Below are 27,973 nucleotides of genomic sequence, written 5' to 3' on the forward strand. Positions count from 1 at the left end.
CCACATTCGGAGGGACGAGCGGAAGGATCTTTTCTAGCGGAAATCGCTTGTCCCCTTTCTTTTTCTTCCCCTTTCCCTTCTTTTCATCGTTTGGACTTTCCATCCAATCCTGAAAAACAAGATTTTTAGAATTCCACAATTCATGCCTATTTCGTAGAAAGCAACACTCTCCTCTTACCCTCCTTTCTGGATGCCTAGAAAAAGTCATCTTGTAAAAGAAATCGTTACAGAGCAGAACACACCTCGGTTTGGAGCGGTTTTGGGTGGTGACGTATAGTCCCAAGAAGATTAGTGCTATTCAGTACAGCGTCTTCAGTGGACGTGATATGAACCGGGAGTCCGTGGTAGAAGTGTGTGCAACGTAGATTGCGTCGGGAGTGCATCATTTCAAGAGATATATTTTGCCAACAGAGCCGCGATCCAATGCCAAACGGTGTGCTGGATCGACGTCTCGGCGTCTCCTCAAAATCCGAGATTTGCCAGACTTGTGGGAAGAATATCGCTACTTGTCCTGGACACTTCGGAACCATTCACTTAGTAATGCCAGTGTTTCACATTGGTTACATCAACATGATCATTGGTATTTTGCGTTCGATCTGCAAGGTTGTGATTCCTCTCCCTCCTGACCGCTAGAAATGCGGTCGTTGCCTGCTGAGCTACGAAGATCGCGAACATTACCTCCGCAAGTTCCTCAATCCGTACACGGACGTTCTGCACAAGCGTCAATACAACAAACAAGTCATCGATCTGTGTCGAAAGGTCTACGAATGCCCCTACTGGTAGGCTCTTTCTTTCTTGGTCTGTGCGTCTAACGAGCAGCCACGCGGTGAACGGCGAAGTGAAGAAAATCCCGGGCACGGCTTCGATCCGCATCGTGGTTTCGGTTGTTGTCTCTGACCGATAGGAGCACATCCTGCCTCCGAACAAGCTGACGGAAGAGGAGCAGCGCGCGATCCACGACTCCTTCGCCTCGGCGTGCAAATACAACGCCGATCTCCACTCCTACATCGACCGCGCCCACGTATTTCTTCTACCTCCTCCCTTTTTCTCACGCCCAGGAAGACCTCACCGCGCAAGTCGTGCTGGATCTCTTCAAGCTGATCCCCTCTGAGGACCTGCCGCTGCTCTGGATCAACGAGCTCTCCGGCCGGCCCGAGAACCTCCTTCTCACCGACATCATCGTCCCGCCGGTCACGATCCGTCCCTCCGTCGTGATGGAGAGCACCAACGGGAGCAACGAGGACGACATCACGATGATTCTGCAGGACATCACGCGCACCAACTCCCAGCTGCAGCAGTCCATCAACAACGGCGCCAGCATGCGCATCATCATGGACAACTGGGACCATCTCCAGATCCTCTGCGCCGAGCTCATCAACGGCGACCTCCCGGGCATCTCCACGCTCGTCAAGTCCGCCGTGCCCAAGCGCTCGCTCGTCCAGCGCCTCAAGGGCAAGCAGGGCCGCTTCCGCGGCAATCTCTCGGGAAAGAGAGTGGAGTTCTCGGGGCGCACGGTGATCTCTCCGGACCCGAATCTGTCGATCGAGGAGGTCGGCGTCCCGATCTTTGTGGCGATGAAGCTCACCTACCCCGAGCGCGTGACGGCGTTCAACATCGAGAGACTGCGCGGAATGGTGCGGAACGGCGCGAGCCGCTACCCGGGAGCGAACATGATCCGACCGGGCAACAGCCGAGCGATCTCGCTGATGTACGGCGATCGCGAGCGAGCGGCGCAGAATCTGCAGATCGGAGACATCGTCGAGAGACACTTGATCGATGGCGATGTTTCGCTGTTCAATCGGCAGCCGTCGCTGCACCGCATGTCCATCATGTCGCACCGCGTGAAGGTGCTTCCGTGGAAGACCTTCCGCTTCAACGAGTGCGACTGCTCTCCGTACAACGCGGATTTCGACGGGGACGAGATGAACATCCACATCCCCCAGACCGAAGAGGCGCGGATTGAAGCGCGCGAATTGATGGGCATCAAGCACAACATCGTGAATCCGCGCTCCGGCGAGCCGCTCATCACCGCCACGCAGGACTTCATCACGGGAGCCTTCGTCCTCACGCAGCGCGACGTGTTTTTGTCCCGCCTGGACTTCTGCAGACTGGTCGCGTTTCTCTCCGACGCGCAGGAAACCGTCGAGATCCCGACGCCCGCCGTGCTGAAGCCGGCCATGCTGTGGACGGGCAAGCAGGTCTTCTCGATGCTGCTGAAGCCCAACCCGCAGGAGGGCGTGGTTCTGTCGCTGGAGATGAAGGCGAAGAACTTCCAGATGTCCAAAGTCGACTCGAACTTGTGGATGTGTCCGCAGGACGGGTACGTCGTGATCCAAAACAGCGAGCTGCTCTGCGGAAACATCGATAAGAACTGCGTAGGAGGGAACAAGAAGGGCCTCGTGTGCGTGCTGATCCGCGACTTCACGCCGGAAGACACGGTGAAAGCGCTGGGACGGCTCACGAAGCTGACGTCGCGGTTTTTGATGGATTACGGGTTCACGATCGGTCTGGACGACGTGTCTCCCGACGAGCGTCTGCTGCAGCAGATGCACGAGATCGTGGCGAAGAACTACGCGAAGGTGGACGAGACGATCCACCAGTACAACAGCGGGAAGCTCGCGCTGCGACCCGGATGCAACGCGGAGCAGACGCTGGAGAGCATCTGCTCGGGTTTGCTATCAGACATTCGCGACACGATCGGCAAGATGTGCATGACCAACCTCCCCAAGACCAACTACCCGCTCATCATGGCCACGTGCGGATCCAAGGGCTCCGCCATCAACATCTGCCAGATGATTTACTGCGTCGGACAGCAGGTCGTGTCCGGAAACCGCATCCCCGATGGGTTCATTCAGCGGTCGCTGCCGCACTTCCTGCCCAACGCGAAGGAGCCCAACGCGAAGGGCTTCGTCGCCAACAGCTTCTACTCCGGACTCACCCCCATGGAGTTCTTCTTCCACACCATGGGCGGCCGCGAGGGACTCGTCGATTCCGCCGTGAAAACCGCGGATACCGGGTATATGCAGCGTCGTCTGATGAAGGCGCTGGAGGATTTGTGCATCAGCTACGACAACACAGGTGGGCTTTTTTTTTCTTGAAGGGAGTAAAACGCAGTGCGAACCGCGGATAACGAGATCGTCCAGCTGGTCTACGGAGACGACAGTCTCAACGCGGTAGTTTCCACGTTTCTACGTTTAGAATAGAGCTTCATGGAGGCGAATAACGGTCCGGTGGACTTCGAGCGCACGTGGTCCGTCGTGCAGCTTCTCTACCCCCACGCGCAGCACGTGCAGAATTCGGTGAAGAATTCGGTGCAGAATTCTGAAACGAACTCATCGAATTCTGAAACGAGTCCATCAAATTCTGAAACGAACTCGTCGAATTCTTCGTCGAATTCTTCGTCGAATTCCGCGTCGAACGACGAGGATTCGGTGCTGCTGCCGTGCGACATTCTGGAAGTGGCCGAGACCCTGCTGAACCACCCGCGGTTTTTATCGATGTGCGGCGGCAGCGTGCACGGGCAGAAGTTCCTCGACGAGATCGCGCAGTTCTGCCGCACCATCGCGGCGCGCGCGTCGCTGGAGCGCGTGCTGCTGGGTCTGGACGATGGGTACCACTACCTGGGCAACGCCCCGTCGGCTCGGCGGTTCCCGATCGACCGCGCGCCGCTGTCCATGCGGCGGTCGAAGCAGCTGGCGTTCTGCCACGTGACGCGGCGGCAGCTGTCGCACTTCTTCGACGTGGTGTACGCGAAGTACCGCCGGTCGATCGTGGAGCCCGGCGAGGCGGTAGGCGCGATCTCCGGACAGTCTTTCGGCGAGCCGGCGACGCAGATGACGCTGAAGACGTTCCACTTCGCGGGCGTGGCGTCGATGGACATCACGCAGGGAGTGCCGCGTATCAAAGAGATCATCAACGCGGTGCCGTCGATCTCCACGCCCATCATCACCGTGGAGCTGCTGAACAACCAGGACGAGATCAGCGCGCGCGTCTGCAAGGGCCGCTTGGAGCGCACGCTGCTCGGCGAGGTCGCCGCGTTCATCAAGGAGGTCTACACGCCCGAGATGTGCTTCCTCGACGTCCAGCTCGACATGGAGGCCATCCACAAGCTCTATCTTCCCGTACTCTCTCTTCTCTCCGCCTTCTCTCTCTCTAGATCACGCCCGACTCCGTCCGCAGAGCCATCATTCAGAGCAAACTCAAGCTCAAACTCAAAGACGAGCACGTGACCATCAGCGGAAAATCAGGACTCCGCATTATCCCGCCGCCCCCCGTGATTACCGCCGCCAAACGTTTCGACCCTGCCTCTCTTTCACTCGCAGCCAACCGGAACCGCGGGGACGACCAGTATTTCACGCTGCAGCGGCTGAAGGAGATGCTTCCCGCGGTTATCGTGAACGGAATTCCGACGGTGCATCGCGCGGTGCTGAACAAGGTGGAGAAGCCGACGGCGCACATGAATTTGCTGATCGACGGCACGGGATTGCTGCAAGTGATGGGGACTGTGGGAGTGGACCACACGAAGACGGTGACGAATCATGTACTCGAGATTAACAGCGTGCTGGGAATCGAGGCGGCGCGCACGGTACTGATTCAGGAAGTGTCGAACACGTGAGATTGATCGGGTTTTGCGAGTGTAGATATGGGTCGTACGGATTGTCGATCGACATTCGCCATCAGATGCTGCTGGCGGATTGCATGACGTAGGAGAGCGGAAAGAGGGTGAATGGCAGGTTTAAAGGACAAGTGCTGGGAATGACGCGGTTCGGAATCGAGAAGATGAAGGAGTCGGTGATGACGCTGGCGTCTTTCGAGAAAACGGCGGATCATTTGTTTGACGCTGCGTTGCACGGACGCAGAGATAATATTATCGGCGTGAGCGATCGCGTGATTATGGGAATTCCGATTCTCGTGGGCACTGGCGTCTTTTCGATCATCTACAAACCTACAAACTATGGAGTGGTGCCTCCGATGAAAAAAACGTATCTTTGCGCTGTTTGTTCCAAACTTTTTCTCATGCTCTCCTCTACCGGAAGACTTCTCTCCCGCGTGTCCCAAGTCCTGGCTCCCGCCTTCACTCGCTCCGTTTCGGGTTGAATTGCACGCTCGTTTTCATCATGTAGTGTCGTTTCGGATTAAGTCCTTCGTCGATGAATTCACTACCGAAGAGGTGGATGTAGAAGCGGAGGAAGGACGTACCATCCTTGATGTGGCTCAGGAGTACGGCGCAAGCATTAACTGTACGTGATTTGGAGCTTTGCTGTGATGTTTCAGCCTTCTGTGGCGGCAATTGTCATTGTGGAGGGTGCCATATCAAGCTCGCGCAGGCAGTATCGGACTTACTGCCGAGACCTAGTGAGAAGGAGGCCGAAGTACTGAAGAAATGCGTCGACGTGGATGAAAGGTAAGGTCGAATTTGTGGCTCAATGCGCAGCTCTCGCCTCGCTTGCCAGACGAAGGTGAACAAATGTATGGAAGGAAGGGTGATCATTGTTCCTTTGGCCATTTGAATTGTTTGTTGGAAAGGCGATTTCCTGAGCTTGTGTCGTAGTGTTTATTTTGCATGTGTCGTAGTGTTTCTGCAGATGACACTCGGGAACGACCTCTGTCTCGTAGAATAGAGTAGGGTAGCAATGCAAAATCACTTTTATTCACAGTATATGTCAAATTGCGAATGTTCTCGCATGAAAGAAGCATTTGGGGCTACTCGCGGTTATTCCGTTTGTGTTTGTTAGATATAAAAATAGTGGACCTGGCGTTCCATTCTTTCGTATTGAGAAGAATCTATCGCCTTTCGTGATTTAGAGACTCTACTTAATCGCATTTTTTCTAGTTTGTTTTCAATGGATCAGCAAGATAAGATTTCTGCTTCTGAAATGCTAAGTAGTAAAGAGTACGTAGGTCTAATCCGCAGAGGATAGTTCGCTCTATCTCCCCATTTCCACAAGACCTGGAGACGAGATATTCAGCGACTTTCAAAGCGTTGAAGAGGTGGTCAGTCCGATCGATAGAGATCCCTATTCTTCCGCTCAGCCGCAATCCATCCATATTACGCATCACTCGCTTTTACCTGATAATTACATGATGGGAGACGACACTCTTTCTGGTTTCCGTGACGATCCCTACTCTGTGCGCGACTTTCCCCCGGACTCCTCATTTCCTCGTTTTCCCTCTTGGCTTCCTCCCAGCGCGGCGCACCCTCCCTTTTCTCCTTCCGATCCTTACTCTCCGGACTACCCTGACTCCTACCGCCTCCCCTACTACTCTCCCGGCCACACTCGCCATCGCACATTAGGCGATGGCCTTCCTACCTACACCGACGCTTTCCATCTCACCAGCGAGCCGCCGCTTCCTCCGGACTCCGACCTCCGCCCCTTCCTCGCCTCGCCTCCGCCCTTCCGCGACCCGCGTCCCACGCATTTCCGCTTCAATTCCTCGCCCGCATTCCCCGCGGGAACCGTTGGACCCCTCCCCGCGGGACCCTCCGCTCCCTCTGGAACCGCGGGAAATTACCGAAACCGTCCGGGCTCACGGGGGCTGCACTCGCGCCACGCCTCGGAAAGCACGCTTCCCCGCGGTTCTCGGCTGCCTTCCCGGTCCCCCGAAGACACCCCGCGGGAATTGCGAGACCCGCGGGAATGGCCGGTCCGGTCGGAGGAGGTGCGGTCTCCCGCGGGGAATGCGTCGAAGCCGGCGAAGGAGCCGAGCCCCGTTCCGACGAAACTCCCGTACGAATGCCGCGATTTTCGGAGCGGGAAGTGTACCCGCGGGGAGAACTGCAAGTTCATGCACGTGCAGGATCGCGGTTCCCCGCGGGGCGGATTTGAGTCGAAGCCGGTAGGGGTTTTCCGCGGTTGTGAGGTAGAAAAGCACGCAGCTGTGCCGCGATTATCTGCGCGGAGTGTGCCAGCGAAAGAACTGCAAGTTCGTGCACGCGCGCCCCGAAGGGTTTCCCCGGTTCCCCGATGTGAGCGGGAGCGCGCAGTTCGGCCCGTCGCTTCGCCCCGCGTTCGGAGAACTGGAGGGCTACGCGTATTACCCCCATGGCAATTATGCCCCCTATCTGGGTAGGCGAAGGAGCGGCGTTGCATCTAGACGAGGTCGTGGAGTACGTCGAGGAGCCTGCGCAGACCGTCCTGGGTCCTTCTCCGATGGGCCAGCCGATGGGTGTTGCAATGGGTCAACCGATGGGTCAACCGATGGGGGTTGGAATGGGTCCTTCTGCAATGGGCTCTGCAATGGGCTCTGCAATGGGCTCTGCAATGGGTCCTTCAATAGGTCAACCAATGGGCCAGCCGATGGGTCCTTCTGCGATGAATCAACCGATGAATCAGCCGATGGGTCCTTCTGCGATGGGTCCTTCTGCGATGGGTCCTGGCGGGTACTCTGTGTCCTTCATGCCCTACCGGGCTGGCGGCGCGATGCCCTCCATGGCTCCGCCGATGGGGCCTTCTGCGATGAACCCTTCTGCGATGGGCCCTGGCGGGCTCTACGGGTCCACGGCGTCGCTGCGCACCGCGGGCGGCGGGTCTTTTAGCGGGGAGGGCAGCGAGGCGGACGTGCAGAGCACGCATAGCATGAATAGCGATGAAGCGTCCTCTCCGTAGGGAGAGACAGTGTTTGGCAACTTCTCTTTGCTCCGTCTTTGTTCAACAAACACGCCACCACCAGCTCAGCACGCTTCGCACGCTCGACAGCAGCCAGTTCGCGCGCCGATCCTTCCGCTCCTTCTTCGCCTTCGCCAGCCGCTTCGCCTCCAGTTTGCTCTCGATCGACGCGAACCCGTACGTCGCCAGCGCGTCCCGACCCGGCTCCGCGGGGTTGTATAAATCGTCCACGAAGCCGTCGTCCGCCTCGATCAGCGTCGAAGTCGCGTCATCCTCCTGGAAGAGATTGCTGCAATCACAGGGCACGGACAACTCTACCAGAGCGAAGTGTGGATCATTTCCTTGCGAGACTCGCCTTTGATTTCGCGCACGTTCACGATTACGCTCTTGTTCACCTTGTCGAACGTAATCGACACCACGCCTTCGATACCCAAAATGGTTCGCTGAATATTCTCACACACCACCGGATCGTCGATTCCGATGATCTAGCCTCTTACTATCAAGACCAGAACCTACATCGTAGCGGTAATACCTGTTTTCGGTTCTCTTTTGATTGTACAAGTCGATATGCACACGACTCATCGCTTGCTGGTTCAAACTCACTTTAAAGTACTTTTTCACGTTTGTAAAGATCTCCGACACGTAACTCTTCTCCTTCTCACCTCCACTGTGTTCTAGACGTGTCTAGCATTTATGCACTCTCAATCAATGTACTAGAGCCGCAGTCAACTTGTCATTATCGGCTAGTGTCCGTTTAAAATGGTTATTGCGCGAAATATATACGAGAATAGACAATGCATCCATCCGAATGCTACTATCATCCATTCCAAGAGCAAGTATTATATTATCCATAAAATCTATGCTCATTAGTCGTTCGACACATATTCGTACAAGGCATATTCATTAGACTCTCATGATAGTCACAATCCGCTGCTAAGAGAACCAATGAGTGAATCGTGCTATTGATATTCACAATATCGTCATCATCCATTGTATACTCGGTTTCTAGTTCTGGAAAATGCAGATTCTAATTAAGAAAAAGACTTTGAGGATGGCCGCTACAGCAACGTTATTCCCGCGATCATGCTTCAGTTGATGTTTTTATTTCCTTGTGAGCCGAAATGAAACTGAAATGGTAAAAAAAATATAGAGTATAATAGTAGGATCAGACTATGAGGTTATAGCAAAATAAGCAGATTGGAGAGAATAGCCACACAATGCTTATCATTCAGGAATCTGCTTTTCTCTACTCTACTCCACACTCATTCATCCTTTCTCATTTCTTCAACAAAACAAAGCCACATAACCATTCCTTAATCAATTATAAAGATTCTTGGTAAAACTAATAGTAGACAACAAAAGTACAGAACAAGTGAACTAAAGAGAATTGAGGATCGTGTTGCTTATCGTTATTATCTTGTTAGCATCACCGCTGTTCACCCATACCTGCAGGTCATACCATCCCCTCTCACTTACAAAACCATTCAAACCAATCGCACACTCGTAAGGAATTTGAGAGCCAATCGTTTGCAGAATATCGCATCCCGGGTCCAGTAATCTATATCGTCATAACAATAATCCAAAAAGCACTGTCGAGCTTGTGTAACGGAAATCTTAAAGACATAGCCATCTTTCAATTCGCCAAACAGAGAAGCTCCGTTCACCCATTCCGATCGAGGACCATTCGCGACTGTGCAAGTGAGTTGCGCAGCCATTCCAGGAAGTGCCTGCAGCACTCGACAGTACACGAGACAGCCAGGCTAAATGTAATCAGCGAGCGGCAGAGCAGCCTACTTTCAACATGGGTTTGTTTCGCTTTGTTGCTCCTTCGAATGCGACATGATTCAGTCGCGCTGTGAACGCTGCGTTAATATCCACTTCATACTCTTCACTAAATCGGTCGGTAATCACTCCGATCACGCAATCGTCCTTTTGAGGTGTATAAACTATTCGTAATCACACGGATGTTCAATATACAGCGCATAGTGAATAATAATGAATCTTGAAAAACGATCGCGGTTTAGATGGGCCTTCATTCTTTATACCTACAAATTCCGATTCCAAACCGGTCTCAAGTTTTTCATCCAGAACTCCCAGAATTATTCTTGTTTCATCGAGTGTACTGAATCATGGGTCGTATGTATGGAAAAGGGTAAGTTGCACTGGGTTGGTGTCGGCAAAACACTCATGTTTGTGTAGAAAGGGTATTTCGGCTTCTTGCCTGCCCTACAAGAGAACTGCTCCTTCCTGGTGCAAATCTACTGCTGAGGAGGTTGAGGCTTCCGTCTGCCGTTTGGCTAAGAAGGGACTCACTCCCTCTCAGATTGGTGTGATGCTGAGAGATCAGAAGGGTATTGGTCAGGTGAAGGCCGTGACCGGCTCTAAGATTCTCAGAATCCTGAAGAAGAACGGTAAGGTTTCGGCTTTCCGCTCTTGACGCCATAGGACTGGCCCCTTCTCTGCCTGAGGATATGTACTTCCTCATCAAGAAGGCTGTCGCCATCAGAAAGCACCTGGAGCGCAACCGAAAGGACCGCGACTCCAAGTTCCGTCTGATTCTGATCGAGAGCCGTATTCACCGTCTTACTCGTTACTACAAGCGTACTGAGCAGCTTCCTCCCACCTGGAAGTAGTAGGTGTTGAACGAAATGCTTCACGTGTAGCAACTCTGCCACCGCTTCCACTCTGGTCGCTTAAACAGATAGATTGGTGAAACAAGATTTCGATTGTTTGTTGTAGCACATTCGTTATTTTGCTTTGCTTTGCCACTCTCAATATGAGACTCTCTCTTTCCATTCAGGAAGTGTGAGTACAACAAACAAAGACTACAGAATGTGTATGCTACAGCCGTAACACTCAGCCTACCCTTGGATTTCGCTCTCTACATGGGACAGTCGCGAGCCTTGTGACCCGACTGACCGCACTTGTGGCAAACCGTCTCATTCGGGCAATCACGAGCAAAATGGCCAGGCTGATTGCAGTTTCTGCAGACAGCCTGGTTCGTGCAGTCGCGGGCAATGTGGCCAGGCTGGCGGCAGTTACGGCAAACAACCTCATTCGGGCAATCGCGAGCAAAGTGACCCTCCTTGTTGCAGTTACGGCAAATGATCGTCTTCGCCGCTCTTCCAGTCGGACGGCTGGTTCTTAGAATAACAAAACACAACCCATGCAAACCTCTCCTCAGGGCAGTCAGCAGCAATGTGACCAGGCTTGCCGCAGTTGTAGCAGACAGACTCGGTATTCTCGCCATTCTGATTGGGGCAATCACGAGCAACGTGACCAAACCCTCCGCAGACATAGCATTTCTTGCCAGCTCCAGGCTTCTGCTGGCTTCCTACACAGTCAAACGAAACGATCAAACGTACTATTGGGGCAATCACGAGCCTTATGCCCACTCTGTCCACAAACGTAACACTCCATCTCCTAGAGCGTGAACGGGGCGAACAATACTTACCACGATCAATTCCTTTAACCTAAACTATGTGTGGTAGGGAAATCACTGCAGAATTTGAGTTGCCACATTATACTTGTTTTTACTATGGGAGTTTCAGTTGTGGGGTTTGCTCAATAGTGCTTTAGATAGGTCACTTTTGGGAAGCGGAATTCGAGACAACTTGTCCGAGTGGTTAAGGAGACAGACTAGAAATCTGTTGGGCTTTGCCCGCGCAGGTTCGAATCCTGCAGTTGTCGTTTTTTCTTCTTATTTTTGATTTACATTTTTTGAATTTTACGAAAGATTGACGCATCAAGGAATGACTAATATGATTTAGTAGTAGTAGTAGTAGTAGTAGTAGTGTTGGTCATGTCAAATGATTTGTGTTTTTGCACACTACTTACACTGAAGTTCATTGCTGATATCTACAACAATAGTGGACATAGAATAGTGCTGACGAGAACAACAGTCAACCTTGCCAATTGCTTACTACCAACAAACAATGCACTCAATCTTCTTCGTAACGTGGAATACACGGATTCCCAAGCGGCGCTTAATCTGATCCACCGTCACAAACAAGAAGACGATGTAATAGAACATGAAAAATCCGAAGCATGCAAACAACATCGCCGATTCGTTGATGAGTCCAATGAAGTGGTTCAACGTAAGCAAAATCAGCGAATACATCGGCGAGAAGTGATAGCCGAGTCGTCGTCTGCACAGGTGCGCTAAATTCACTCGAATGGACAGGAACGAATAGGTCAGTCCACAGAAAACTACAAAAAACCGCGGAAACACAGCCTACGCAGCAGATAAATGGGATGTTCCGCCGTGAGGGACGATGTGAGCATCACGTAGGTGCAAACCGAAATGGTTCTACGCGTCAACCCTCATCCAAAGAGGCACAGAGAGGGAATTAAGCGGCTGAGATAGGACAGTCTGTCCATGTTTTTGTTTCCACGTTTCTCCATTGGGATGGGGCAGGCGCGCACGAAGTAGATGAGCAAGTAGAAGAAGCAGATGGATCCGACGAGAGTGAGGAGGCAGATGTCAAGGAAGCGAGGGATTTGAAGGGAAGAAACAAATCGCTCGAGGAAGGGGAGATACGGCACAACATCGATGCTCCAGGCTTTGGATCCCTTCAGGCCGGTAAGCAGAAGGAATGCAGAAACCAGAATCATGGTCTCAGTCACACCAAAGAACTTGCTGCCCGCAAGGAGAATGTTGCTTTGGTACTCAACGAGCTGTGCGCAGACAAATACAGAGTACAAAACTGACAGAGTGAGGGCGGTTAGTGGGCCAACTCCAAAACCTGCGGCGGAGCAACTGCAGATGATGATGAACAGAAGGTTCACAGCATCACAGCCATGGTCGAAAATCTGGCCCAAAGGAGAAGAGGCACTCAAACGACGAGCTTGCTTTCCATCGGCTGCATCAAGCACAGCATACACTTGGAGACAGATTGCAGCGTTGATGTAGACCCATCCAGGAGCATTTCCAAGGAGATAGGGATCGTACAGCAACACCAGCATAGCCGCAGATATATTAACAATCAAACCAGTGAGAGTGATCAAATTTGGAGCAAACCACGCTGGAAAAGCGTAGGCTACTTTGTACCAAAAGGGATTCAGCAGATTATCCACAAAGGTGTATTCTCCTCCATGATACTCATAATTTTCCAAGTTGGTGAGATCCTCTTTCGTGAGGAACGTTATTTGCTGTTGGTTCATTGGATGGATAAAAAGAATATGCGTTTGTACAGACTGCGCTGATTTGTTAATTTAATGAAATGTGTCAGCACGTTTTGCGAGTGGTGAGAAAATCGATAATGGAAACTAATTGGGTTCTAGCCCTGGGATTGTGTTCTCCTTGGTTTCGTACCAGATCCAGTTTTCGATACTCTTTTTTATACTCTTAAGCCTTCTCGTTTTCACACTTTGAAATTCATCCATCTCCTCTATCACATTGATTGATTTGTGTGGAATACAAAAGATGGATTTTGAGGTACAAAGTACCTGTTCTTGTGTTTTCGATGTGAAATGAATGAACTGGATACAAGAGTGATTTCTGCACCTTGAGTCTTACCAATTTGCATCCAATAGAATAGACGTCGAATGCGAAATCGGCAAAGCTTGGATGCTGTGCACGCAACCAACACACTATTACGCCATGCATCTCCTTTGTTCCACAAACAGCCCATTTATACAACAAAAACAGTATTAGTAACGAAAATGACAATGCAAACGGGAAATAACAGCAACAGCAACACTCTTTAACTCAGATATCCCATTTCCCTTCGAATCTGCTCTCGCAGATCTTCCATGTGCTGGAGCAAACCATCCGTGACCTCCGACGGCACGCACACGCGCGTATCCTTTAATCGCTCCTCCCATTGCTCACACCTCTGATCATTCCCATTCATGCGTTTATAATTCTCCAGCAACTCCGCCGTGTCGAGATAAATGAGTTTATGTCGCTGCATGAGACTTCCGTCGCGCTGCCATACACCGACTTTATTCCTCAGCTCTTCGAGCAGATCGTCATCCAGCACGACTTTTCCATACACCGTGCACCGCATCTCCTTCTGGCCCAGCTGATGATACGACAAGTCCACGCACCCTGCCTCGTCCACCTTCACTTTCACCACGATCTGCGCGCGGCCATTGCTCCCCAGCGTCAGTCCCGACGCCTTCAGCAGCCCCAGCTCGTGATTCTTCGTGCATTCCAGCAGGTTCGAGCCCTGATAGAGCTGCGTCTCGATGACCGTCGGCGACCCCGCGTTGGCCTGGAACATCTTCTCGCCGACGTAGGGCAGCGCCGTGTTCTTGGGGATGATCACGCTCATCTTGCCGCTCCGCACCTCCACGCCGATGTCCAGCGGCAGCACCGCCTTCACGAACGGCGGAGGCGGGTTGATGGGCGGCAGCGACATGGGCTCCGCGCTCGGCCCGCTGGAGCTCACGCCGGAGATCGAGAGCGGGGGCTTGGACTCGATCTGGCGGATCTGCTCGCTGCAGCGGAGGATGAGACTGCCCTTCTCGATGCAGAGCTTGATCTGCTTTCCGAGGAAGTCGTATTCTCTTCCGTCCAGATCGATGTGGAGCTTGTCGCTCACGAGCACGTTGCTCTTATTCACGTCGATCAGCTCGCAGTTGTTGCCCTCCAGATCGTGCGACCACGTGATCGTGTCGTTCCGCTGCAACACGAACTGTCCGTTCGCGATCACCTTCAGATAGTTCCGTCCCGGCATCAATTTGATCCAGAACGGACCCATCTGCGGCGCGGGCGGCGGCACCACGCTCGGCAGCGGCGGCACCACGCTCGGCAGCGGCAGCGGCGAGATCCCTGGAGGCTTCGGGAAGGGCTCCTGCGACGGAGACGGCGGTACAACGCTTGGAGGCTTGGGGAAGGGCTCCGGCGGGGACAGCGAGGTGTTCAGAGTCGTGCTGAGGGTCAACGGAGTGCTCGACGAGGTCGTCGTCAGGCTCGGCGGGTTCTCTCCCACGGGAGTCGAGAACGTGCCGATGGCCTCCTGAACGACCGAGTTCACGATGGCGGTGCCCGAGGCAAGAGGCGGCTCCACGATGGGCTTGGGAGGTTCTGCCGTGGCCCCGCTGCCTTTGGTGGGAGTCTGCATCGGAGTGAAGTCCTGTTCACGGTCAGACTGCCCAAATATATATTCCTCGTTTTCCGTTCCCACGATTGGTTCCTCGTTTCTCGGTTCCTCGTTTCTCGGTTCCTCGTTTTCCGTTACCACGATTGGTTCCTCGTTTCTCGGTTCCTCGTTTTCCGTTTCCACGATTGGTTCCGGAGACACTTCGTCATCGATCGTGTCTAGGACCACCGCGGCGCTGATGGGCACCACCAATCCGCGGTCGCCGTCGCCGTCGCTCGGCGCCATCGTCGTCGTTGGCGGCAACGTCTTCACTACCGTCTTTCCGAAAGCCACGGGCAGGCCTTCGTCCGAGCGCATTCCCGCGGGATCGTCGGCCAGCGGGACGACCATTCCCGCGTTGGCCTCGCTGGGGAGCATGCGAACCTCCATCACAGGGGTCACCAATCCCGCGTTGAAGCGCGTAGACGCGTAGATCAGCGTACCGCGCGACACTGCGAGACGCGGGTCGTCGCTCCCTAAAATCTTCCCGGCGTCGAACATCTGCTCGATGATGCGCGACACGCCCGGCCAGTTGGAGGATCCGCCGATCAGAATCACGTGGTCGATGTCGTCGGGCGTTAGACGGCAGGCGTCCAGGCAGCTGCGCACGCGGTCCATCGTGGGCTCCAGCACGGGCACGAACAAACGCTCCAGCTCGTTGTAGCCGAGAGCAACCTCGTATTCCTGGCCGCCCAAATCAAACATGTGTGTGGCTCCGTTTTCTTTGGTCGTCGAGAGATTGATCTTTAACTTCTCGCACTCTACGTTGATTCTCTCTTTGATGCTCTCCGTCAGCTCGAAGCTCGCGTCCTGCTCCTGGATCTGGCGCACGATCTCGTCGAAAACGATCTTGTCCAAGTCTCTTCCTCCAAAATGACTGTCTCCGTCCACGCCCAGCACTTTGTATTCACGCGGCAGCTTTCGCATGATGGACACATCGAACGTGCCTCCGCCCAAATCATACACAAGGATGGTCTTGTTGTCCTCCACGTTTCGAGAGGTGAAAGAGATAGCGGCCGCTGAAGGCTCGTCGATCATTGCGAGCAGATGGCGATTCGCTGCCTTTACAGCAGATTCCGTGCATGCTCGCTGGTCCGCATTGAAATTCACCGGAACAGACACCACTACATACTCAATGGGGCGCTTTGTCTTTTTCTCGACAAGACCACACAGATAGTTAATGATCATCGCATAAACCTGCTCGGGATACACAATCTCTTCCTTTCCCTGCCATTCCACCCTAAATGCGGCACGGCTGTTCTTTCCCTCCACAATAGGAAAGGAATAATTATGAATTATCTCCTGGACGGACTCGTCAGTAAACCGTTTACCGATAAACCGTTTACTGTCATAAATCGTGCAAGCACGATTACGGTATCTGCTTCTACAGGCATCCGTACCTACTACGATATGATCTTGGTTACATACCACGGATGGAATGTAGGGAGTATCGCCACCATCCATGCCAGCCTCTTTCCCGACCTCAATGGTCCGATCTACGGCATAGTATGAGATGGTAGAATAAGTAGTTCCTATATCAATTCCAGCCGTGTTATACTCAGTGGCCGGAGAGTTCAGGGGATTACTTGGATTATCCATTACGTATTATTCAATACACAAAAATCCAAATAAAGTTTTAATGATAAACTGATATGTTGTTAATTTTACCAAATAACTGGGCTATTTTTCAAACAAACTTGATAATGCTATATCTAGTATGATATCCATTCTCGTCTCTATTATTTTACTGTATGCGCTTCACAAACTACTACCAAATTCCATAACCGTTGGTCTCATTATCAAGTGCTATGCTATAGGTTGAGAAATGCGCTGTTTCTCTTCTCAGAGGTACAGGCACTCTCTTTTCCTTGTCATTTTCACAACTGTCTCTTCGTCTCATGTCGACTCTCCAATTGCAGAGTATCTCTATTGGGGAGCTAACTGTTCATTTACTACCAACCAGATGGTGCTTTCTTGGCGTGTCTGTGAGATCGCTGCATGTTCGACTTGTGACCATTAAAAACGAAGGAAGCATTTTACAAGAGTATATGAAAGCAGGTTTGCGTTTAGACAAGTGTGTTTTATTTTCATAGAGGATCCAACAAACACATTCTGGCTGATAGTGTATGGAATTATTACGTTCCTTCTGAAGAAAATACTTGTTCTGGCATTCTGGGTCATAGAGGTGAATGTGCAAGATGCTGAAGTTTGTATCGTGGATGGCACCGAAGAAACGACTCAAAGTGCTATTTCCCTTCATGTCGACTCTCTCTCGTTCCATCGGTATCAAGATGCGAACGACAGCTGGAAGCAGTTGACAATCTCTTCTGTCTCTGTAACATACTCTTCCGACATCGCCAAATCCACGTTTCTTCTCGCCCACTTTCCAAATGATCTCATCCTGCGTGTACACGTTGTTTTCGTGTCGAGAATAGATCGAATCACCCATTCGCTATCGAAACAACCAGATGATCATCCACATTCAATCTTCTTCTTCTTCTTCTCCCCTTGAATTCTATCCTTCCGACTCTCTTTATTTTATTCTGCCGCTTTTTCAATCCCTTCTTGCTCCCTCTCCTGATTCTTTCGAATCACCCGTAATGCTTTATCCGGACCTTTCTATCCATTCATCATCTTCTTCTATTTCTTCTTCTTCATCCTTTTCTTCTTCCAAATCGGGCTTGTTCCGATCATGGCTTCAATCCATGCGTTCCTTCCGCTGGTTCGTAATTCTCGATTTCCCGGGCATTTCTCTTCCTTCTCTGCATTGCTCCGTCCAGCAAATTCATTTCCAAGCAGGTCTCGCCATCGACACCATCGCCGGTCCTTCGCTCTCCGACAGCGTCGAACTCTCCGCCACGCTCTCCCTCTTCGACTCCTCCACCGTATTTCCTTTTATTTCCTGCGCATCAGACGCTCTCTTGCTCCATCACGCCCCAATGCGACATGTCCCTCGCGCTCACGCCATGCATTCTATCGCTCTCTCCCGACGAAATCCAGCTCTTCTCCGCGCTCTCGCGCTATTTCTCGCTGCTACCGACATCGCATCCCTCCATCATGAATCCGCGGCTTCTGCTTTTCGGCTCGGAATCCAAGCGATCGCGGCTTCTTCTCTTCGAACTGCAGCGATTCCAATCGAATTCCATCCCCGTCCGATCGCTACGAATCGCAATTCCACTTTTGGAATTGTGTTTCGTTGACGGAACACAATTCGAACCAATGATTCGACTCCGAATCGAGGAAGTCGGTTCCGAACCGAATTCCGGAATTCTGGAGATTCGGTCCATTCGACTCACCGCGGGGGAGAAGGAAATTGTGTCTCTCCCGCGGTTCTGCGCGGTGTTCCAGCGCCATGCCCCGGTTTCTCCGTCGGTTTCCACGTTTTCGACGTTTCTGGGATCGAAACACAAATCGAAGGAAGCCGTTTTCGTGGATGTTCCATCGAATTCGTCGAGTTTCGCGCAGTTCTTTCAGCATTCCAAATCGAATTCGAATTCGAATTCGAATTGTTCCATTTGTGTTTCCATCTCTCTCCCCGCGGTTCTGATCAACCTCGACCAGCAGTCGGTTCTCCCGTTTCTCCAGTTTCTCCAATCGGTGGAGAAAAACGCATCGGCTTCCCCGGTTTCCCCAGTTTCCCCATTTCCCCATTTCATTCCGGCGGTGTACGAAACTCCCTTCCTGGGCGTTTCATTGACCTGTCCGGGCGTTTCGCTGCACGTGGCGTCGGATTTGTTCCAATGGAAGGAGCGATCGCGCTTTCTCGCGCTGTCGCTCGCCTCCCTCCGCGCCGATTGCTTCCTGGGGACGCAGAATTTCGACTGCACGCTGGCTGTGGGTTCCGTCCGCGCAGCCCTCCGGTTCATTCATCTCGCATCGCCGCTCACCCTCGAAACGCTCACCGGCTATCCGCCGCCCCCTTCTCCCATCGGAGAAACCGTGGAAACAATGGAAACCGTGGAAACGGAGTCGTGGGAAGCGGCGAAACTGCGGTTTGCGTCGCTGCCGGCGCGGGAAATCGAGGTTTTGGCGGTCGATGCGTCGCGTTTCCACGTTTCCACGTCGCTGCACGTGCTGCCGTCGCTGCACACGTGGCTGCTAACCGCGGGGGAGCAGAGCCACAGCAGCGTGCAGGTGTGCGAGGTGGGCTGGGGGACGCGAATTCGCGCGGATTGCGAGCTGGGAATGATCGAATTGGTGTGGGACGACGTGGGAATTGCCGACTTGGTCTGGGCAGTTCTCACCGTCTGCGATGTGCTGGCGTGTCTGCTCCCGCCGCGTTTCGAGGAGGAGAAACGGGCGGGAGAGGCGCTGAATCATGGTTCGGATTGTTTGTTTCAATTCACGTCTCCTTTGCTCACATTGACGCTTCTTTACAACCAAAAGCCCTTCCAGGAACTCAGCGTCCCCGCGGTGTTCTTTGAGTTCGGCTTCGCCCAGCACGTGGCCACCGACGAAGTGTTCCCGGCGCAGTTTGTGTGCGGGCTGCAGACGCGCGGCGCGTATTGGACCGATCTCACGAACGATCTGCCCACCAACCAAGTTCCTTTTTTTCCGCCGCACGCTTCCCACTAGATTTTCCGCTCGCGAAGCAGCGATCCCGCCGCGTTCTCGGTCCGCTTCCAGCTCACTTGGCGCGTCGACGCCGCCTCTTCGCTCTTCAGTACTCTCTCTCTCTTTCTTCATCTCTCACACGCAGCTCCCTTCGTGGAGGTCGAAATCGCGAACGGCGAGTTCCTCCTTCTCGTTCGTCAGCTCATGGAAATCGCAAAGTTTCTTTTTCTTTCTTTCTCTCTCTCACTCCCAGCTGGTTCTTCGCCTCTTTCTACCCCACTATCATGTGGATCGCCTACTACGATCTCCCCTATCGACGCTCCTCCCGTCTCCAAGTGTCTCCTCTCGCCGAGAGCCTCCAGCTCCATCCCGACACTTCTCTCCACTTCCGCCAGCCCGCCTGTCCCTCCGCCTCCGAATTCCGCGCCAACGTAACCGTCTGGCCGCTCGTCGAAGCCGTTCTGCGCAATCTCCTCATCCGCCTCCCCCAGGCCTCCAATCGGCCCGACGGCATCTCCCTCGAGCTCGTCGAGACCCTTCTTTACACCGCCAAACCGCACGGCCCCACCGTTCCGCTCGGCTCCTTCATCCGAACCGGCTACAGTCTCGCCGAGATTCGCCGCGAACGAGCCAAACGCCCGCGCGATTCCTGCATCACGACCGTGTTTCGAACGGCCTGCAGCGATCCGGAGCGCATGATCTTCCCTCGCTTCCTCATCGAGGCGCAGAAGGCGCGGCTTCTGAGTTGCCACAACGGCCAGACGATCAGCAACAACCTCCAATTCACGGTGCAGTTCCGATCGAAAGTCGTGCTGCCCGCCGAAGCGCGCAAAGAAGCCGAAACCCTCCCTTCTGAGCAGAAGCTCCTCTTCTACCACCCCCAATTGGAGAAACGTGGAACGGAGAGCGCGATCCCGAACGCTGCAGGGCTCCCCATGGAGGTGAGCGTGCGGTTCGAGGAGTTTCCGGTGAGTCTGCATCAGGACGACTACGCGGATTTCCTCTATTTCTTCTTTCTGAATCTCTCGGAAGTGCCGACGGTGTGCTGCGACGCGTATCTCCCGAAGTGCGCGAGGTGCGGATGGACGCACGAGCCCGGACTGCGCTGCTCCGATTGCTGGTGCGTGTTGCACATGCGGTGTGATCGGGTTTTGATGCAGCCGGTGCAGGGCAAAGGCACGTGCATCGTACCTCCAAAGGGCGCGTAATGAGTAGAAACAACTCGGGCGGATGCGATTGGACACGCTCGATTTCTTTAGCTATCTGCACAACACATCGACGTGCGTTCTCACGCTGATCCCCACGCTGTTCCTCTCCGATCTCACGCACATCACGCTCTATCCTCAAAACGCCACGTCTTTTCACTCCAAAATCCCCGTCGATCCGGACGCTCCCATTTCCACGCCCATGCTTCGCCTGATCGACGAGGAACGCGCCGACAAACGAACCTTCCGACTCGACTTGACGCGCTGTCTTGTCAACTTCCAGCCCTTCTTCTTCTTCAGCTTCTATTACTGGACCTGCGAGCCCGTCTGGGCCACGTACGATTTCCCCGAAGCCGCCAATTGGCCCGCCAAAATCGGCGAATACACCATCCATTTCTCCGAGTTCGTCGTGTGTCTGATGAATTCCACCGCGCTTCCCGAGCCCAGCGATCACGAATTCGACAAGGAGACCGGAAAGATGGTCGCCTTCCCCGCGGGAGCGATGTTCCACTCGATGCTGACCAATCGGAATCGCGTCGTGCTGGGGATTGGCGGGAATTGTGTGCTGAATTGTGTGCTGAACGGAAATCTGGAGACGATGGACGTGGAGATTCGGTGCGAACTGAATCGATTTGCATGCGCGAAAATCCGAAATGTGTTCCGAATCCCAACCGACCAATCATCGATCGCGATGGCGATGCAGTACCGCTACGACCCGTCCAAGGCGATTTCCACGATTCTCCAGTTGGATTGGCAGAAATCGCGGCTATTTCTGAAGAAGGAGGATCTTCCGAATTTGATTCAAATCGCGTCGTTCCAGGCGCAGAACGTGAGTCGATTCGCGTTGTCTCCGGCGACGGCGAGCGCGGTGAGCGAAGACAACGCGATCGTGTGGATGGAGGAAGCGAATGATGGGTAGATCGAGCTGCCCACGCCGCTGCGGAAGCAGTCGACGCTGAGTTTTATGCAGAATCATCCGTATCATGCATTGAGTGAAATGAGTGAAATGAGCGAATCGAATGCATTGAATCAAATGAATGCATTGAATCAGATGAATGAATTGAATCCAATGAATGAATTGAATCCAATGAATGAATTGAATGAATCCAGTGAGGCGAATCGGACGCATCGGAGTGCGAAATCCAGCGGCACAACTCGCACGCATCGATCCACCGTCTCCAATGAATCCATCGAGTCCTCCTCCACGCCGTCTTCTCTTTCTTCCGACTCCTCCGCCGATTCCTCCGCCTCCATCCACTCCTCTCTCACCTCCGATTCCTCCAAAAAGAAGCAGCACGACGGGCTTCGCCTGCAAGTCACCATGAAAGACTCGCTCGTCCTCGGACTCGTCAACGAACCCAACGAAATTCTTCTCCAGCTCACCCTTCTGAGTCTGGCCGGCAATTGCACCATGCTCTCGCACCGCGTTTGCTTCCCTTTCGCTTCTCCACTAGACCGACGGATCCGTTTCACTCACTCTCCGCGGGGATTACACAAACACGGCCCTCCACTGCATGGAGCCCTGGCTCGAGCCCATGGCCTTCGTCTTCACCGCGGAACTCGTCCGCCAGTGAGAGTGGCTGGCAGCGCTCAGCGAATAGATCCATCTCGATCAACGTGATGATTCCTCGCCCCATGAACGTGAATTTGTCCTACCGATTCCTCGAGCTGATCAAGGAAAGCGTGCTCGGCAATGCCAATTTACCTCACACCCAAGCCTCTCTCCGCAGCGTTACGTTTCTCTGTTTCTCCTTTTTCACATCAGAATCCAAAACGAACTCGAACAGGACGTTTATTTAATGCTCTCCGAGCTCATCCCCGTGTCCAACGCCTCCAATTCTCATCGCCATCTCAACGACACCTCCTCCGTTCTCCTTCCCCGCGGTTCCTCCGTCGTCTACGACATCCAATCATCGCATCCCGACACCCAGGCCGTCGTGGCCATCACCCACCTCGACAGTTTCCGCTTCGTTCGAGACGAAAAACCGCGGGGAGCCGGCTATCCGAACGCAGCGAAACTCCCCGAAGAGGGCGAAGAAAGCCGCCAACTCGTCTTCTCCAGCGACGCTGCCGTCCTCGTCGACCGCGAAAGTTTCCCCGTTTCCCCTTTTCGACGTGTAGAAAGCCTACTTCTGTCCGTTTCGTCGAAGCCAACCCGCCAATTTGTCTTCGTGCGGGTGACGGTTTCTCCGTTTACGGTAACGTTTTCTTCGCCTCTGCGCGTGCACAACGCGACGTCCGTGCCGCTCACGCTTCTGCTGACGCGCGAAGACGAGCCGAACGACGCGTCGAAGAAAACGGAGGAGCTTCGCGTGGAGCCGTTCTCTCTGCAGCCGCTCCCCTTCCATTTCTCGCTCGGATTCTTCGCGTTGCAGCTGAAGCCCGAGTCGTTCAGCTTCTCCAATCCTCTTCGGAACACCGACATCGCCAGCGATCACCCCAGAACCATCTCCTGCTCGCCTATCGCCGTGCTGCCCACGCTCTCCGTCGCCACGTCCTGGAACACGCACATCCGAGTCGGCATTTCTTGACAACGCGATGAGACGCAGAGCGTTCGCCCCGCCGCTGAAGAGCTTCTCAAAACCATCGGGAAAGCGTGGAAACCGAATCTCCGCGAGATTCAGTCGAAGCTGGTGACGTTCAAAATCGAGCCCATCATCACGCTGACGAACTCGATTCAGTTCCCTCTGAACTACACGCTGCACGATCTCTCCGCTGCGATTGTGGCGTGCGGCGTGGTGCCGGCGATGCGCACCGCGCAGCTGCACTCCTGCAGCAGCGAAATGGACGTGTATTTCCTGCAGGTCTCGCTATGGGGCTTCGAATACTCGCAGGGGATCGAGATCACGTCGAACCAGGAGGGAACGCAGCGCGTGCAGCTGAAAAAACGCGAGGGATCGATCGAGTTGGTTTCGCTCGAGGTTCTGATTTCGAACCTGTCCATCACCGTCCAAGCTCCCTTCCAAATCATCAACAAAACGCCCTTCTCGCTCTATGTTGTGATTGTGTGTCTGTGTTCCACGTCTAGTATCTCCAGTCGGGAGTTTCATTGCGTCTGGCACCGTATCATCCGCCCGACGACCAATCCTTTGTCCCCTTTGCCCCAATCCACTTCCCTTCGGCCCCTTCGGCCCCTTCTTCTAATCTTGACCCCACTTCTTCTTCTTCTTCTTCTTCTTCTTCTTCTTCTTCTTCTCCTTCCATTCATCCCTTCTTCCCTTCTCCTTCTTCTCCTTCTTCTCCTCCCTCTACGCCTTCGCTTCTTTCTGCGCGATCGTCCCGCTCGATTTCCAAATCCTTCAAAGAATACACGCCGCACTTCCAATCCCTCCTCTCCTCCCTCGAGCGACAGATGAACGTTCTCGCCTCCTCCAATCTCCTTCGCTCGTCGATGCATTCCACTCCGTACCACTTCAATTGCTGGGTCAGTCTGCCCACCAATCAGAAGGAGAACATTTGCATTCAAGCTTCTTCCGACTTCACCTTCGAAACGCTCTTCGTCACCGTCATGCACACCCTCTTCCCCAACGAAACTCCCTCCCCGGAACACTATTACTTCCTCAACCTCCGGCCGGAGAAGGTTCTCCGCATCGAGATGGGGGAATTCGTGGAAACCTTCGCGGACAACCCGTGGTTTTTGCTCCGGCATCGCGAGCACGGCTTGCAAGGCGCCGTCATCAACGACACCGTCAGTTTGGAGCGTTTGGACCAGAGTTTCCTCCGCAGCACCAACGAAACCGCCGCAGAACCGCGGGACATCGGTCTGTTCGCGGAGTCTCAGCTGAGTTCGCTGCGGATCACCGCGCAGGACTCGGTGATCGAGGGCAGCGCGTCGATCGAAGATCTTTTGCAGGACGACGACGTGAAGGAAATGAAGGTGCGTCTCCCCGCGATTAGTGCGTTTGGATTCGTTTCTTGAGTGTAGTGGCGGTGGAAAACGCGCTGCAGTCGGTCGTTTTCCCGCTCTCCATTTCGGTTCAGCGCTTCGATTCCACGCGCGTCGTCGTGATTTCGCCGCAGCACGTGGTTCAAAACAACTCCGAGTTCGATCTGCTTCTCAAAACCCCCACGTTCTATCGAATTCCAGCGAAGAAACTCTCCGTTTTGTGCCTCCAGGACGAATCGTCGATCGACTCGCTTCGCATCAAACGCGACCGCGCCGACTGGGAGTTTTCGGGGGAGTTTCCCTTCTCCACAGAAAAGAAACTCCTCGTGAAGTCGGTCCACACAAAAACCCGCCAAATTCTGGCATTCGAGATCGTGTCGTTGCGCACGGAGTTCTACAATGTCCTCACCATCACCTCCACAACCCACGTTTCCCCCATCCTCATCTCCAATTATTGCCCGTTTCCCACGGTTATCAGCCAGATCGGCTCCGCCACGCATCACGTGATCCCCGCGTTTTCGCAGCTCGCTTGGATCCGCGAGGAACCCTGCGGAAATCCCGCGATTCAGATCGATATGAAGGGCGTTCGCGGCATTGTCTCCGCGGATGTTCGGCTCGGCGAGGCCGCCAAAATGCGAATCCCAACCGCGGTTCCCGCCAAAGAGGAGTTTCAACTCGAGGCCGACGTGTACGTCCGGTCCCGCGGGAAATGGAAGGCGCGGCGCGCTCGGCTGGGCGACCACGCGCTGTTCCTGTTCACCACGCCGAATCTCACGAAGCTGGTGCGTCGTGGGCATTCCTCGCTCTCTCTGGCGCTTCCTCTCAGCGGTGTTCGGGTTTTGTACCATCCCTCGCGGTCCCAGCAGTCGCCCTCGCTGCGAAATCGCGTGCTGTCGCAGGCCTCCGCGCTGAAAAGCGCGCTGCAATCCACCTTCACGCTGCACCAGCTGCAGCAGCAGATCGGAGCGACGTTTCCTCAGGCGGACGTGACGCAGCTGGTCCAGGACCTGAGTGTGATCGGCATGTTATACAAACTCCCGCAGGGCGTGTCCACGCCGATGGGTCTGCAGCAGGAGCCGCTGTACGCGTTCCGAACGCATCCGATCGCTCCGAATTGCTGCGTGATTTTGGAACTGCCCTCCACTCGCATCGAGTTGTTCTTCGCTTCCGCGGGAATCGCAGAGGAATGGGCGAAGAAAGTCCGCTTCGAGGCGGAAACCGCGCCGCCGCTGAGCGGCTCGAATTCGCTGGCGATTCGCACGCGGAATACGGAGATCCGCGATGTGAACGGTAGTTTCTTCGGTGTTCCAATTCTGTTTTAGTGTTCATCCAATCATCGCTGAAGGGACTCACCCCCGTTCTCTCCATTTTCCCCGCGGATCTCCCCGCTGCGGCCGCTCCCGCGGTTTTCTCGCTCTTCCAGAACATCCAAATGACGGTCGACGTGTATCTCGCGGGAATCGGCCTCAGTCTCCTCGACGAAACGCCCGAAGAAATGGTCTACGTGTGGTTGGACGAAGGCACAGCGAGCGTTTTGATCCGAGACGAAGTGCAGAACGTGATTCTCAACCTCAAAAACCTCCAAATCGACGTCAGTTCCTACAACGCGACCTTCCCCGCGCTTCTCTACACGCTTCCGCAGGCCGTCGATCATCGCCCCGCCTCCCTCGCGCTCCCGCCATCCCCGTCTTCGCCCTCCGACCCGCGGTTCTCCGCGAAATCGGCCCAGTCGAACGTGGATTTCGCGGGATTGGGCGCGTCTTCGATGCAGTCGCGCAGCCAAATCCTCCACAATCTCTCCAAGCAGGAGAAGGAAACCGCGGAACTCGTGCAGACGGCGGAGCAGTTAGAGAAGGAGAGCAGCAACGTCTGCACGGCGTGCGGGTTTGTGTTCCTCGGCGACAAACGGCCGTTTCTGCACCTCTGCTGCAAGCGGCACGCGAACCAGCAGAACTGTTTCTACATGGATCGCGGCCTCGTGTCCTTCGAGAAGATCGTTCTGAAGGTGGACGAGCAGTTCGTACGGCGACTCAACACGAAGTTCGGGCGGTTTTTCGTGGGAATCGAAGCGAATTGTGAGAGATAGAAAATGGGCGCCATGGAGGAAGCGGCGATGAGTAGAAAATCGGGGAATGCGCAGCTGGTGGAGCTGCAGAATCGGAACATTTACGATGTCAAAATGATTCAGACGCTGCTCGACGCGTTTTCGAAGCCGTCGTTTTTCATCGGGTTCTTCTCGCTGCAGCCGGTGAACGTGATTTTCACGCTGAAATCGTCGCTGGGGTTCGAGGAGAGCGAGTCGAACGATGGGAATCAGATCGCAGATCATTGGGTGAGTTGCGACAACACGGTGATTCAGCTCAAACAGATGACAATCGAGAACGTGAAGGGCGGTTATTACGAGGTTTATCTCACGATCCGCAGCTATCTCGTGCTCGAGCTCCTCAAACAAATGTTTTCTCCCTTCTCCTCTTTGTCTGACGCACAGTCGAACCATTCTCTCCTCCGTCGACATGCTCGGAAACCTCCAGTACTTCCGCAGCGAGAAAGAAAGCAACATCCCCAATCTCAACTATCTCGAGGACTCCATCAACTCCATCCTCTCCTTCTCTCTTTCCTCCCAACTCTCTTCCTCCCTTCCCGTCTATTTCACAAACGATATCTACAATCCATTCGCCGATCGACCTTCGTTCTCTCTACCCACCATCGCTCCGCCAAAACGCTCCGTTTCCTCCAAAGTCGGCAAAGCCATCGGCAAAACCATCGACGGCGTCGCCCACGTGAGCTCCAAAGTCGCGGTTATTCCCTCCTTCTGACGGATAGTTCACCAATGGACTGGCTTCCGGACTCACCACGCTCATCGCCGACGATCAGTTCGCTTTGCAACGCTCCATTCGCATGAATCGTGGAAACTCAAAGCTCTTCGTTCGAAGTTTCCACTTTTCCACGGTTGACTCATTCCACAGGCGTCAAATCGGGAACCAAAGCGATGGGTTCCTCGATCTGGTCGGGGATCAAAGGCGTCGTGACCACGCCGATAAACGACGTTCGCACCAAGGGAGCGCGAGGCTACGTCACCGTACGGTTTCCACGTTTCCCCAATCGTAGGGCCCGGTGAAAGGAATCGTCGGGTTGGCGTTAAAGCCGGTTGTGGGAGTGCTGGACTTGCTGAGCCAGTCGACAAACGGCGTGAAGAACAGCACGCAGAAGGTTTTCAAGCTTCGCGAATTCATCGATCCGAAAGTAGCGATGTTCGATCGAATTCGAAGCAGGTGATGATGTTCTCGCGCGCTCGTCCGCCTCGAACGATCGGCGAAAACGGGCAGATCACGGATTACAACGAGGTGGACGCGATTGGCCGGCTGTTATTGTTTGTTAGCGGGTCGACCCGCGGGGATGAGGCGTGTTTGCTGCTGAGCAACGCCACGACGAAGGGAGGGACGTCGATCCTGTTAATGCTAACAGACAAGCGAGTTTTGGTGTTTAGCAGCGCGGACGTGATCAATATGGTTCTCATCTTTGAGGTTTGGATTCGTTTGGATTGAAATGAATAGTCTTCGTTGACCAGTGTGGAGTTCGTCGAAGCCAGAGACGATTTGTTAGCCATTCACTTAACCAAACCCATCAGCATCG

General features: G+C 53.9%; 9 protein-coding genes; 3 read left to right on the top strand and 6 right to left on the bottom strand.

The window, feature by feature from the left end:
* Positions 1-278: 278 nt before the first annotated feature.
* GSBLH_T00002889001 (uncharacterized protein) lies at positions 279-5,510 on the top strand (the record flags this gene model as incomplete). XM_013041515.1 has 15 exons in its annotated part: positions 279-361; positions 393-603; positions 634-779; positions 820-874; positions 905-1,021; positions 1,059-2,141; positions 2,172-3,078; positions 3,115-3,173; positions 3,204-4,121; positions 4,157-4,611; positions 4,641-4,703; positions 4,734-5,092; positions 5,124-5,240; positions 5,275-5,404; positions 5,435-5,510. The coding sequence occupies exons 1-15, from the start codon at positions 327-329 to the stop codon at positions 5,508-5,510; spliced, it is 4,731 nt and encodes a 1,576-aa protein (XP_012896969.1). The 5' UTR covers positions 279-326.
* Positions 5,511-7,052: 1,542 nt separating this feature from the next.
* On the top strand, positions 7,053-7,638 carry GSBLH_T00002890001 (uncharacterized protein; the record flags this gene model as incomplete). XM_013041516.1 has 1 exon in its annotated part: positions 7,053-7,638. One exon carries the CDS (start codon positions 7,053-7,055, stop codon positions 7,605-7,607), a length of 555 nt encoding a protein of 184 aa, XP_012896970.1. The 3' UTR covers positions 7,608-7,638.
* Positions 7,639-7,649: 11 nt separating this feature from the next.
* Positions 7,650-8,018, bottom strand: GSBLH_T00002891001 (uncharacterized protein; the record flags this gene model as incomplete). XM_013041517.1 has 2 exons in its annotated part: positions 7,926-8,018; positions 7,650-7,896 (listed from the first exon to the last, which is right to left on the bottom strand). The coding sequence occupies exons 1-2, from the start codon at positions 7,943-7,945 to the stop codon at positions 7,650-7,652; spliced, it is 267 nt and encodes an 88-aa protein (XP_012896971.1). The 5' UTR covers positions 7,946-8,018.
* Positions 8,019-8,984: 966 nt separating this feature from the next.
* Positions 8,985-9,410, bottom strand: GSBLH_T00002892001 (uncharacterized protein; the record flags this gene model as incomplete). Its single annotated transcript, XM_013041518.1, has 4 exons — positions 8,985-9,053; positions 9,084-9,165; positions 9,198-9,367; positions 9,402-9,410. The coding sequence occupies 4 exons, from the start codon at positions 9,408-9,410 to the stop codon at positions 8,985-8,987; spliced, it is 330 nt and encodes a 109-aa protein (XP_012896972.1).
* A 306-nt stretch (positions 9,411-9,716) lies between these two features.
* GSBLH_T00002893001 (Ribosomal protein S15) lies at positions 9,717-10,333 on the top strand. XM_013041519.1 has 4 exons: positions 9,717-9,759; positions 9,807-10,018; positions 10,053-10,239; positions 10,271-10,333. The coding sequence occupies exons 1-4, from the start codon at positions 9,737-9,739 to the stop codon at positions 10,302-10,304; spliced, it is 456 nt and encodes a 151-aa protein (XP_012896973.1). The 5' UTR covers positions 9,717-9,736; the 3' UTR covers positions 10,305-10,333.
* A 99-nt stretch (positions 10,334-10,432) lies between these two features.
* GSBLH_T00002894001 (uncharacterized protein) lies at positions 10,433-11,098 on the bottom strand. XM_013041520.1 has 4 exons: positions 11,062-11,098; positions 10,973-11,030; positions 10,782-10,941; positions 10,433-10,750 (listed from the first exon to the last, which is right to left on the bottom strand). The coding sequence occupies exons 2-4, from the start codon at positions 11,025-11,027 to the stop codon at positions 10,489-10,491; spliced, it is 477 nt and encodes a 158-aa protein (XP_012896974.1). The 5' UTR covers positions 11,028-11,030; positions 11,062-11,098; the 3' UTR covers positions 10,433-10,488.
* A 431-nt stretch (positions 11,099-11,529) lies between these two features.
* GSBLH_T00006530001 (uncharacterized protein) lies at positions 11,530-11,891 on the bottom strand (the record flags this gene model as incomplete). Its single annotated transcript, XM_013041521.1, has 2 exons — positions 11,530-11,816; positions 11,846-11,891. 2 exons carry the CDS (start codon positions 11,889-11,891, stop codon positions 11,530-11,532), a joined length of 333 nt encoding a protein of 110 aa, XP_012896975.1.
* A 39-nt stretch (positions 11,892-11,930) lies between these two features.
* GSBLH_T00002895001 (uncharacterized protein) lies at positions 11,931-12,770 on the bottom strand (the record flags this gene model as incomplete). The annotated part of the gene is made up of 1 exon (XM_013041522.1): positions 11,931-12,770. The coding sequence occupies one exon, from the start codon at positions 12,768-12,770 to the stop codon at positions 11,931-11,933; it is 840 nt and encodes a 279-aa protein (XP_012896976.1).
* Positions 12,771-13,312: 542 nt separating this feature from the next.
* On the bottom strand, positions 13,313-16,294 carry GSBLH_T00002896001 (uncharacterized protein; the record flags this gene model as incomplete). The annotated part of the gene is made up of 1 exon (XM_013041523.1): positions 13,313-16,294. The coding sequence occupies one exon, from the start codon at positions 16,292-16,294 to the stop codon at positions 13,313-13,315; it is 2,982 nt and encodes a 993-aa protein (XP_012896977.1).
* Between the last annotated feature and the right edge of the window lie 11,679 nt (positions 16,295-27,973).

Source organism: Blastocystis hominis (genome assembly GCF_000151665.1).
Source record: "Blastocystis hominis, Singapore isolate B (sub-type 7) whole genome shotgun sequence assembly, scaffold_21".
In the NCBI taxonomy this organism is placed as follows: Eukaryota; class Bigyra; order Opalinata; family Blastocystidae; genus Blastocystis; species Blastocystis hominis.

Bases quoted from the DNA above. Each gene is read 5' to 3' on its own strand.
- GSBLH_T00002893001 (XM_013041519.1), top strand. From the start codon at position 9,737: ATGGGTCGTATGTATGGAAAAGG. The intron at 9,760-9,806 runs GTAAGTTGCACT...ATGTTTGTGTAG, and splicing joins GGTCGTATGTATGGAAAAGG to AAAGGGTATTTCGGCTTCTT. The intron at 10,019-10,052 runs GTAAGGTTTCGG...TTGACGCCATAG, and splicing joins CAGAATCCTGAAGAAGAACG to GACTGGCCCCTTCTCTGCCT.
- GSBLH_T00002894001 (XM_013041520.1), bottom strand. From the start codon at position 11,027: ATGGAGTGTTACGTTTGTGGACAGAGTGGGCATAAGGCTCGTGATTGC. The intron at 10,942-10,972 runs GTACGTTTGATC...TTGACTGTGTAG, and splicing joins GGCTCGTGATTGCCCCAATA to GAAGCCAGCAGAAGCCTGGA. The intron at 10,751-10,781 runs GTTTGCATGGGT...TGTTATTCTAAG, and splicing joins GCTGACTGCCCTGAGGAGAG to AACCAGCCGTCCGACTGGAA.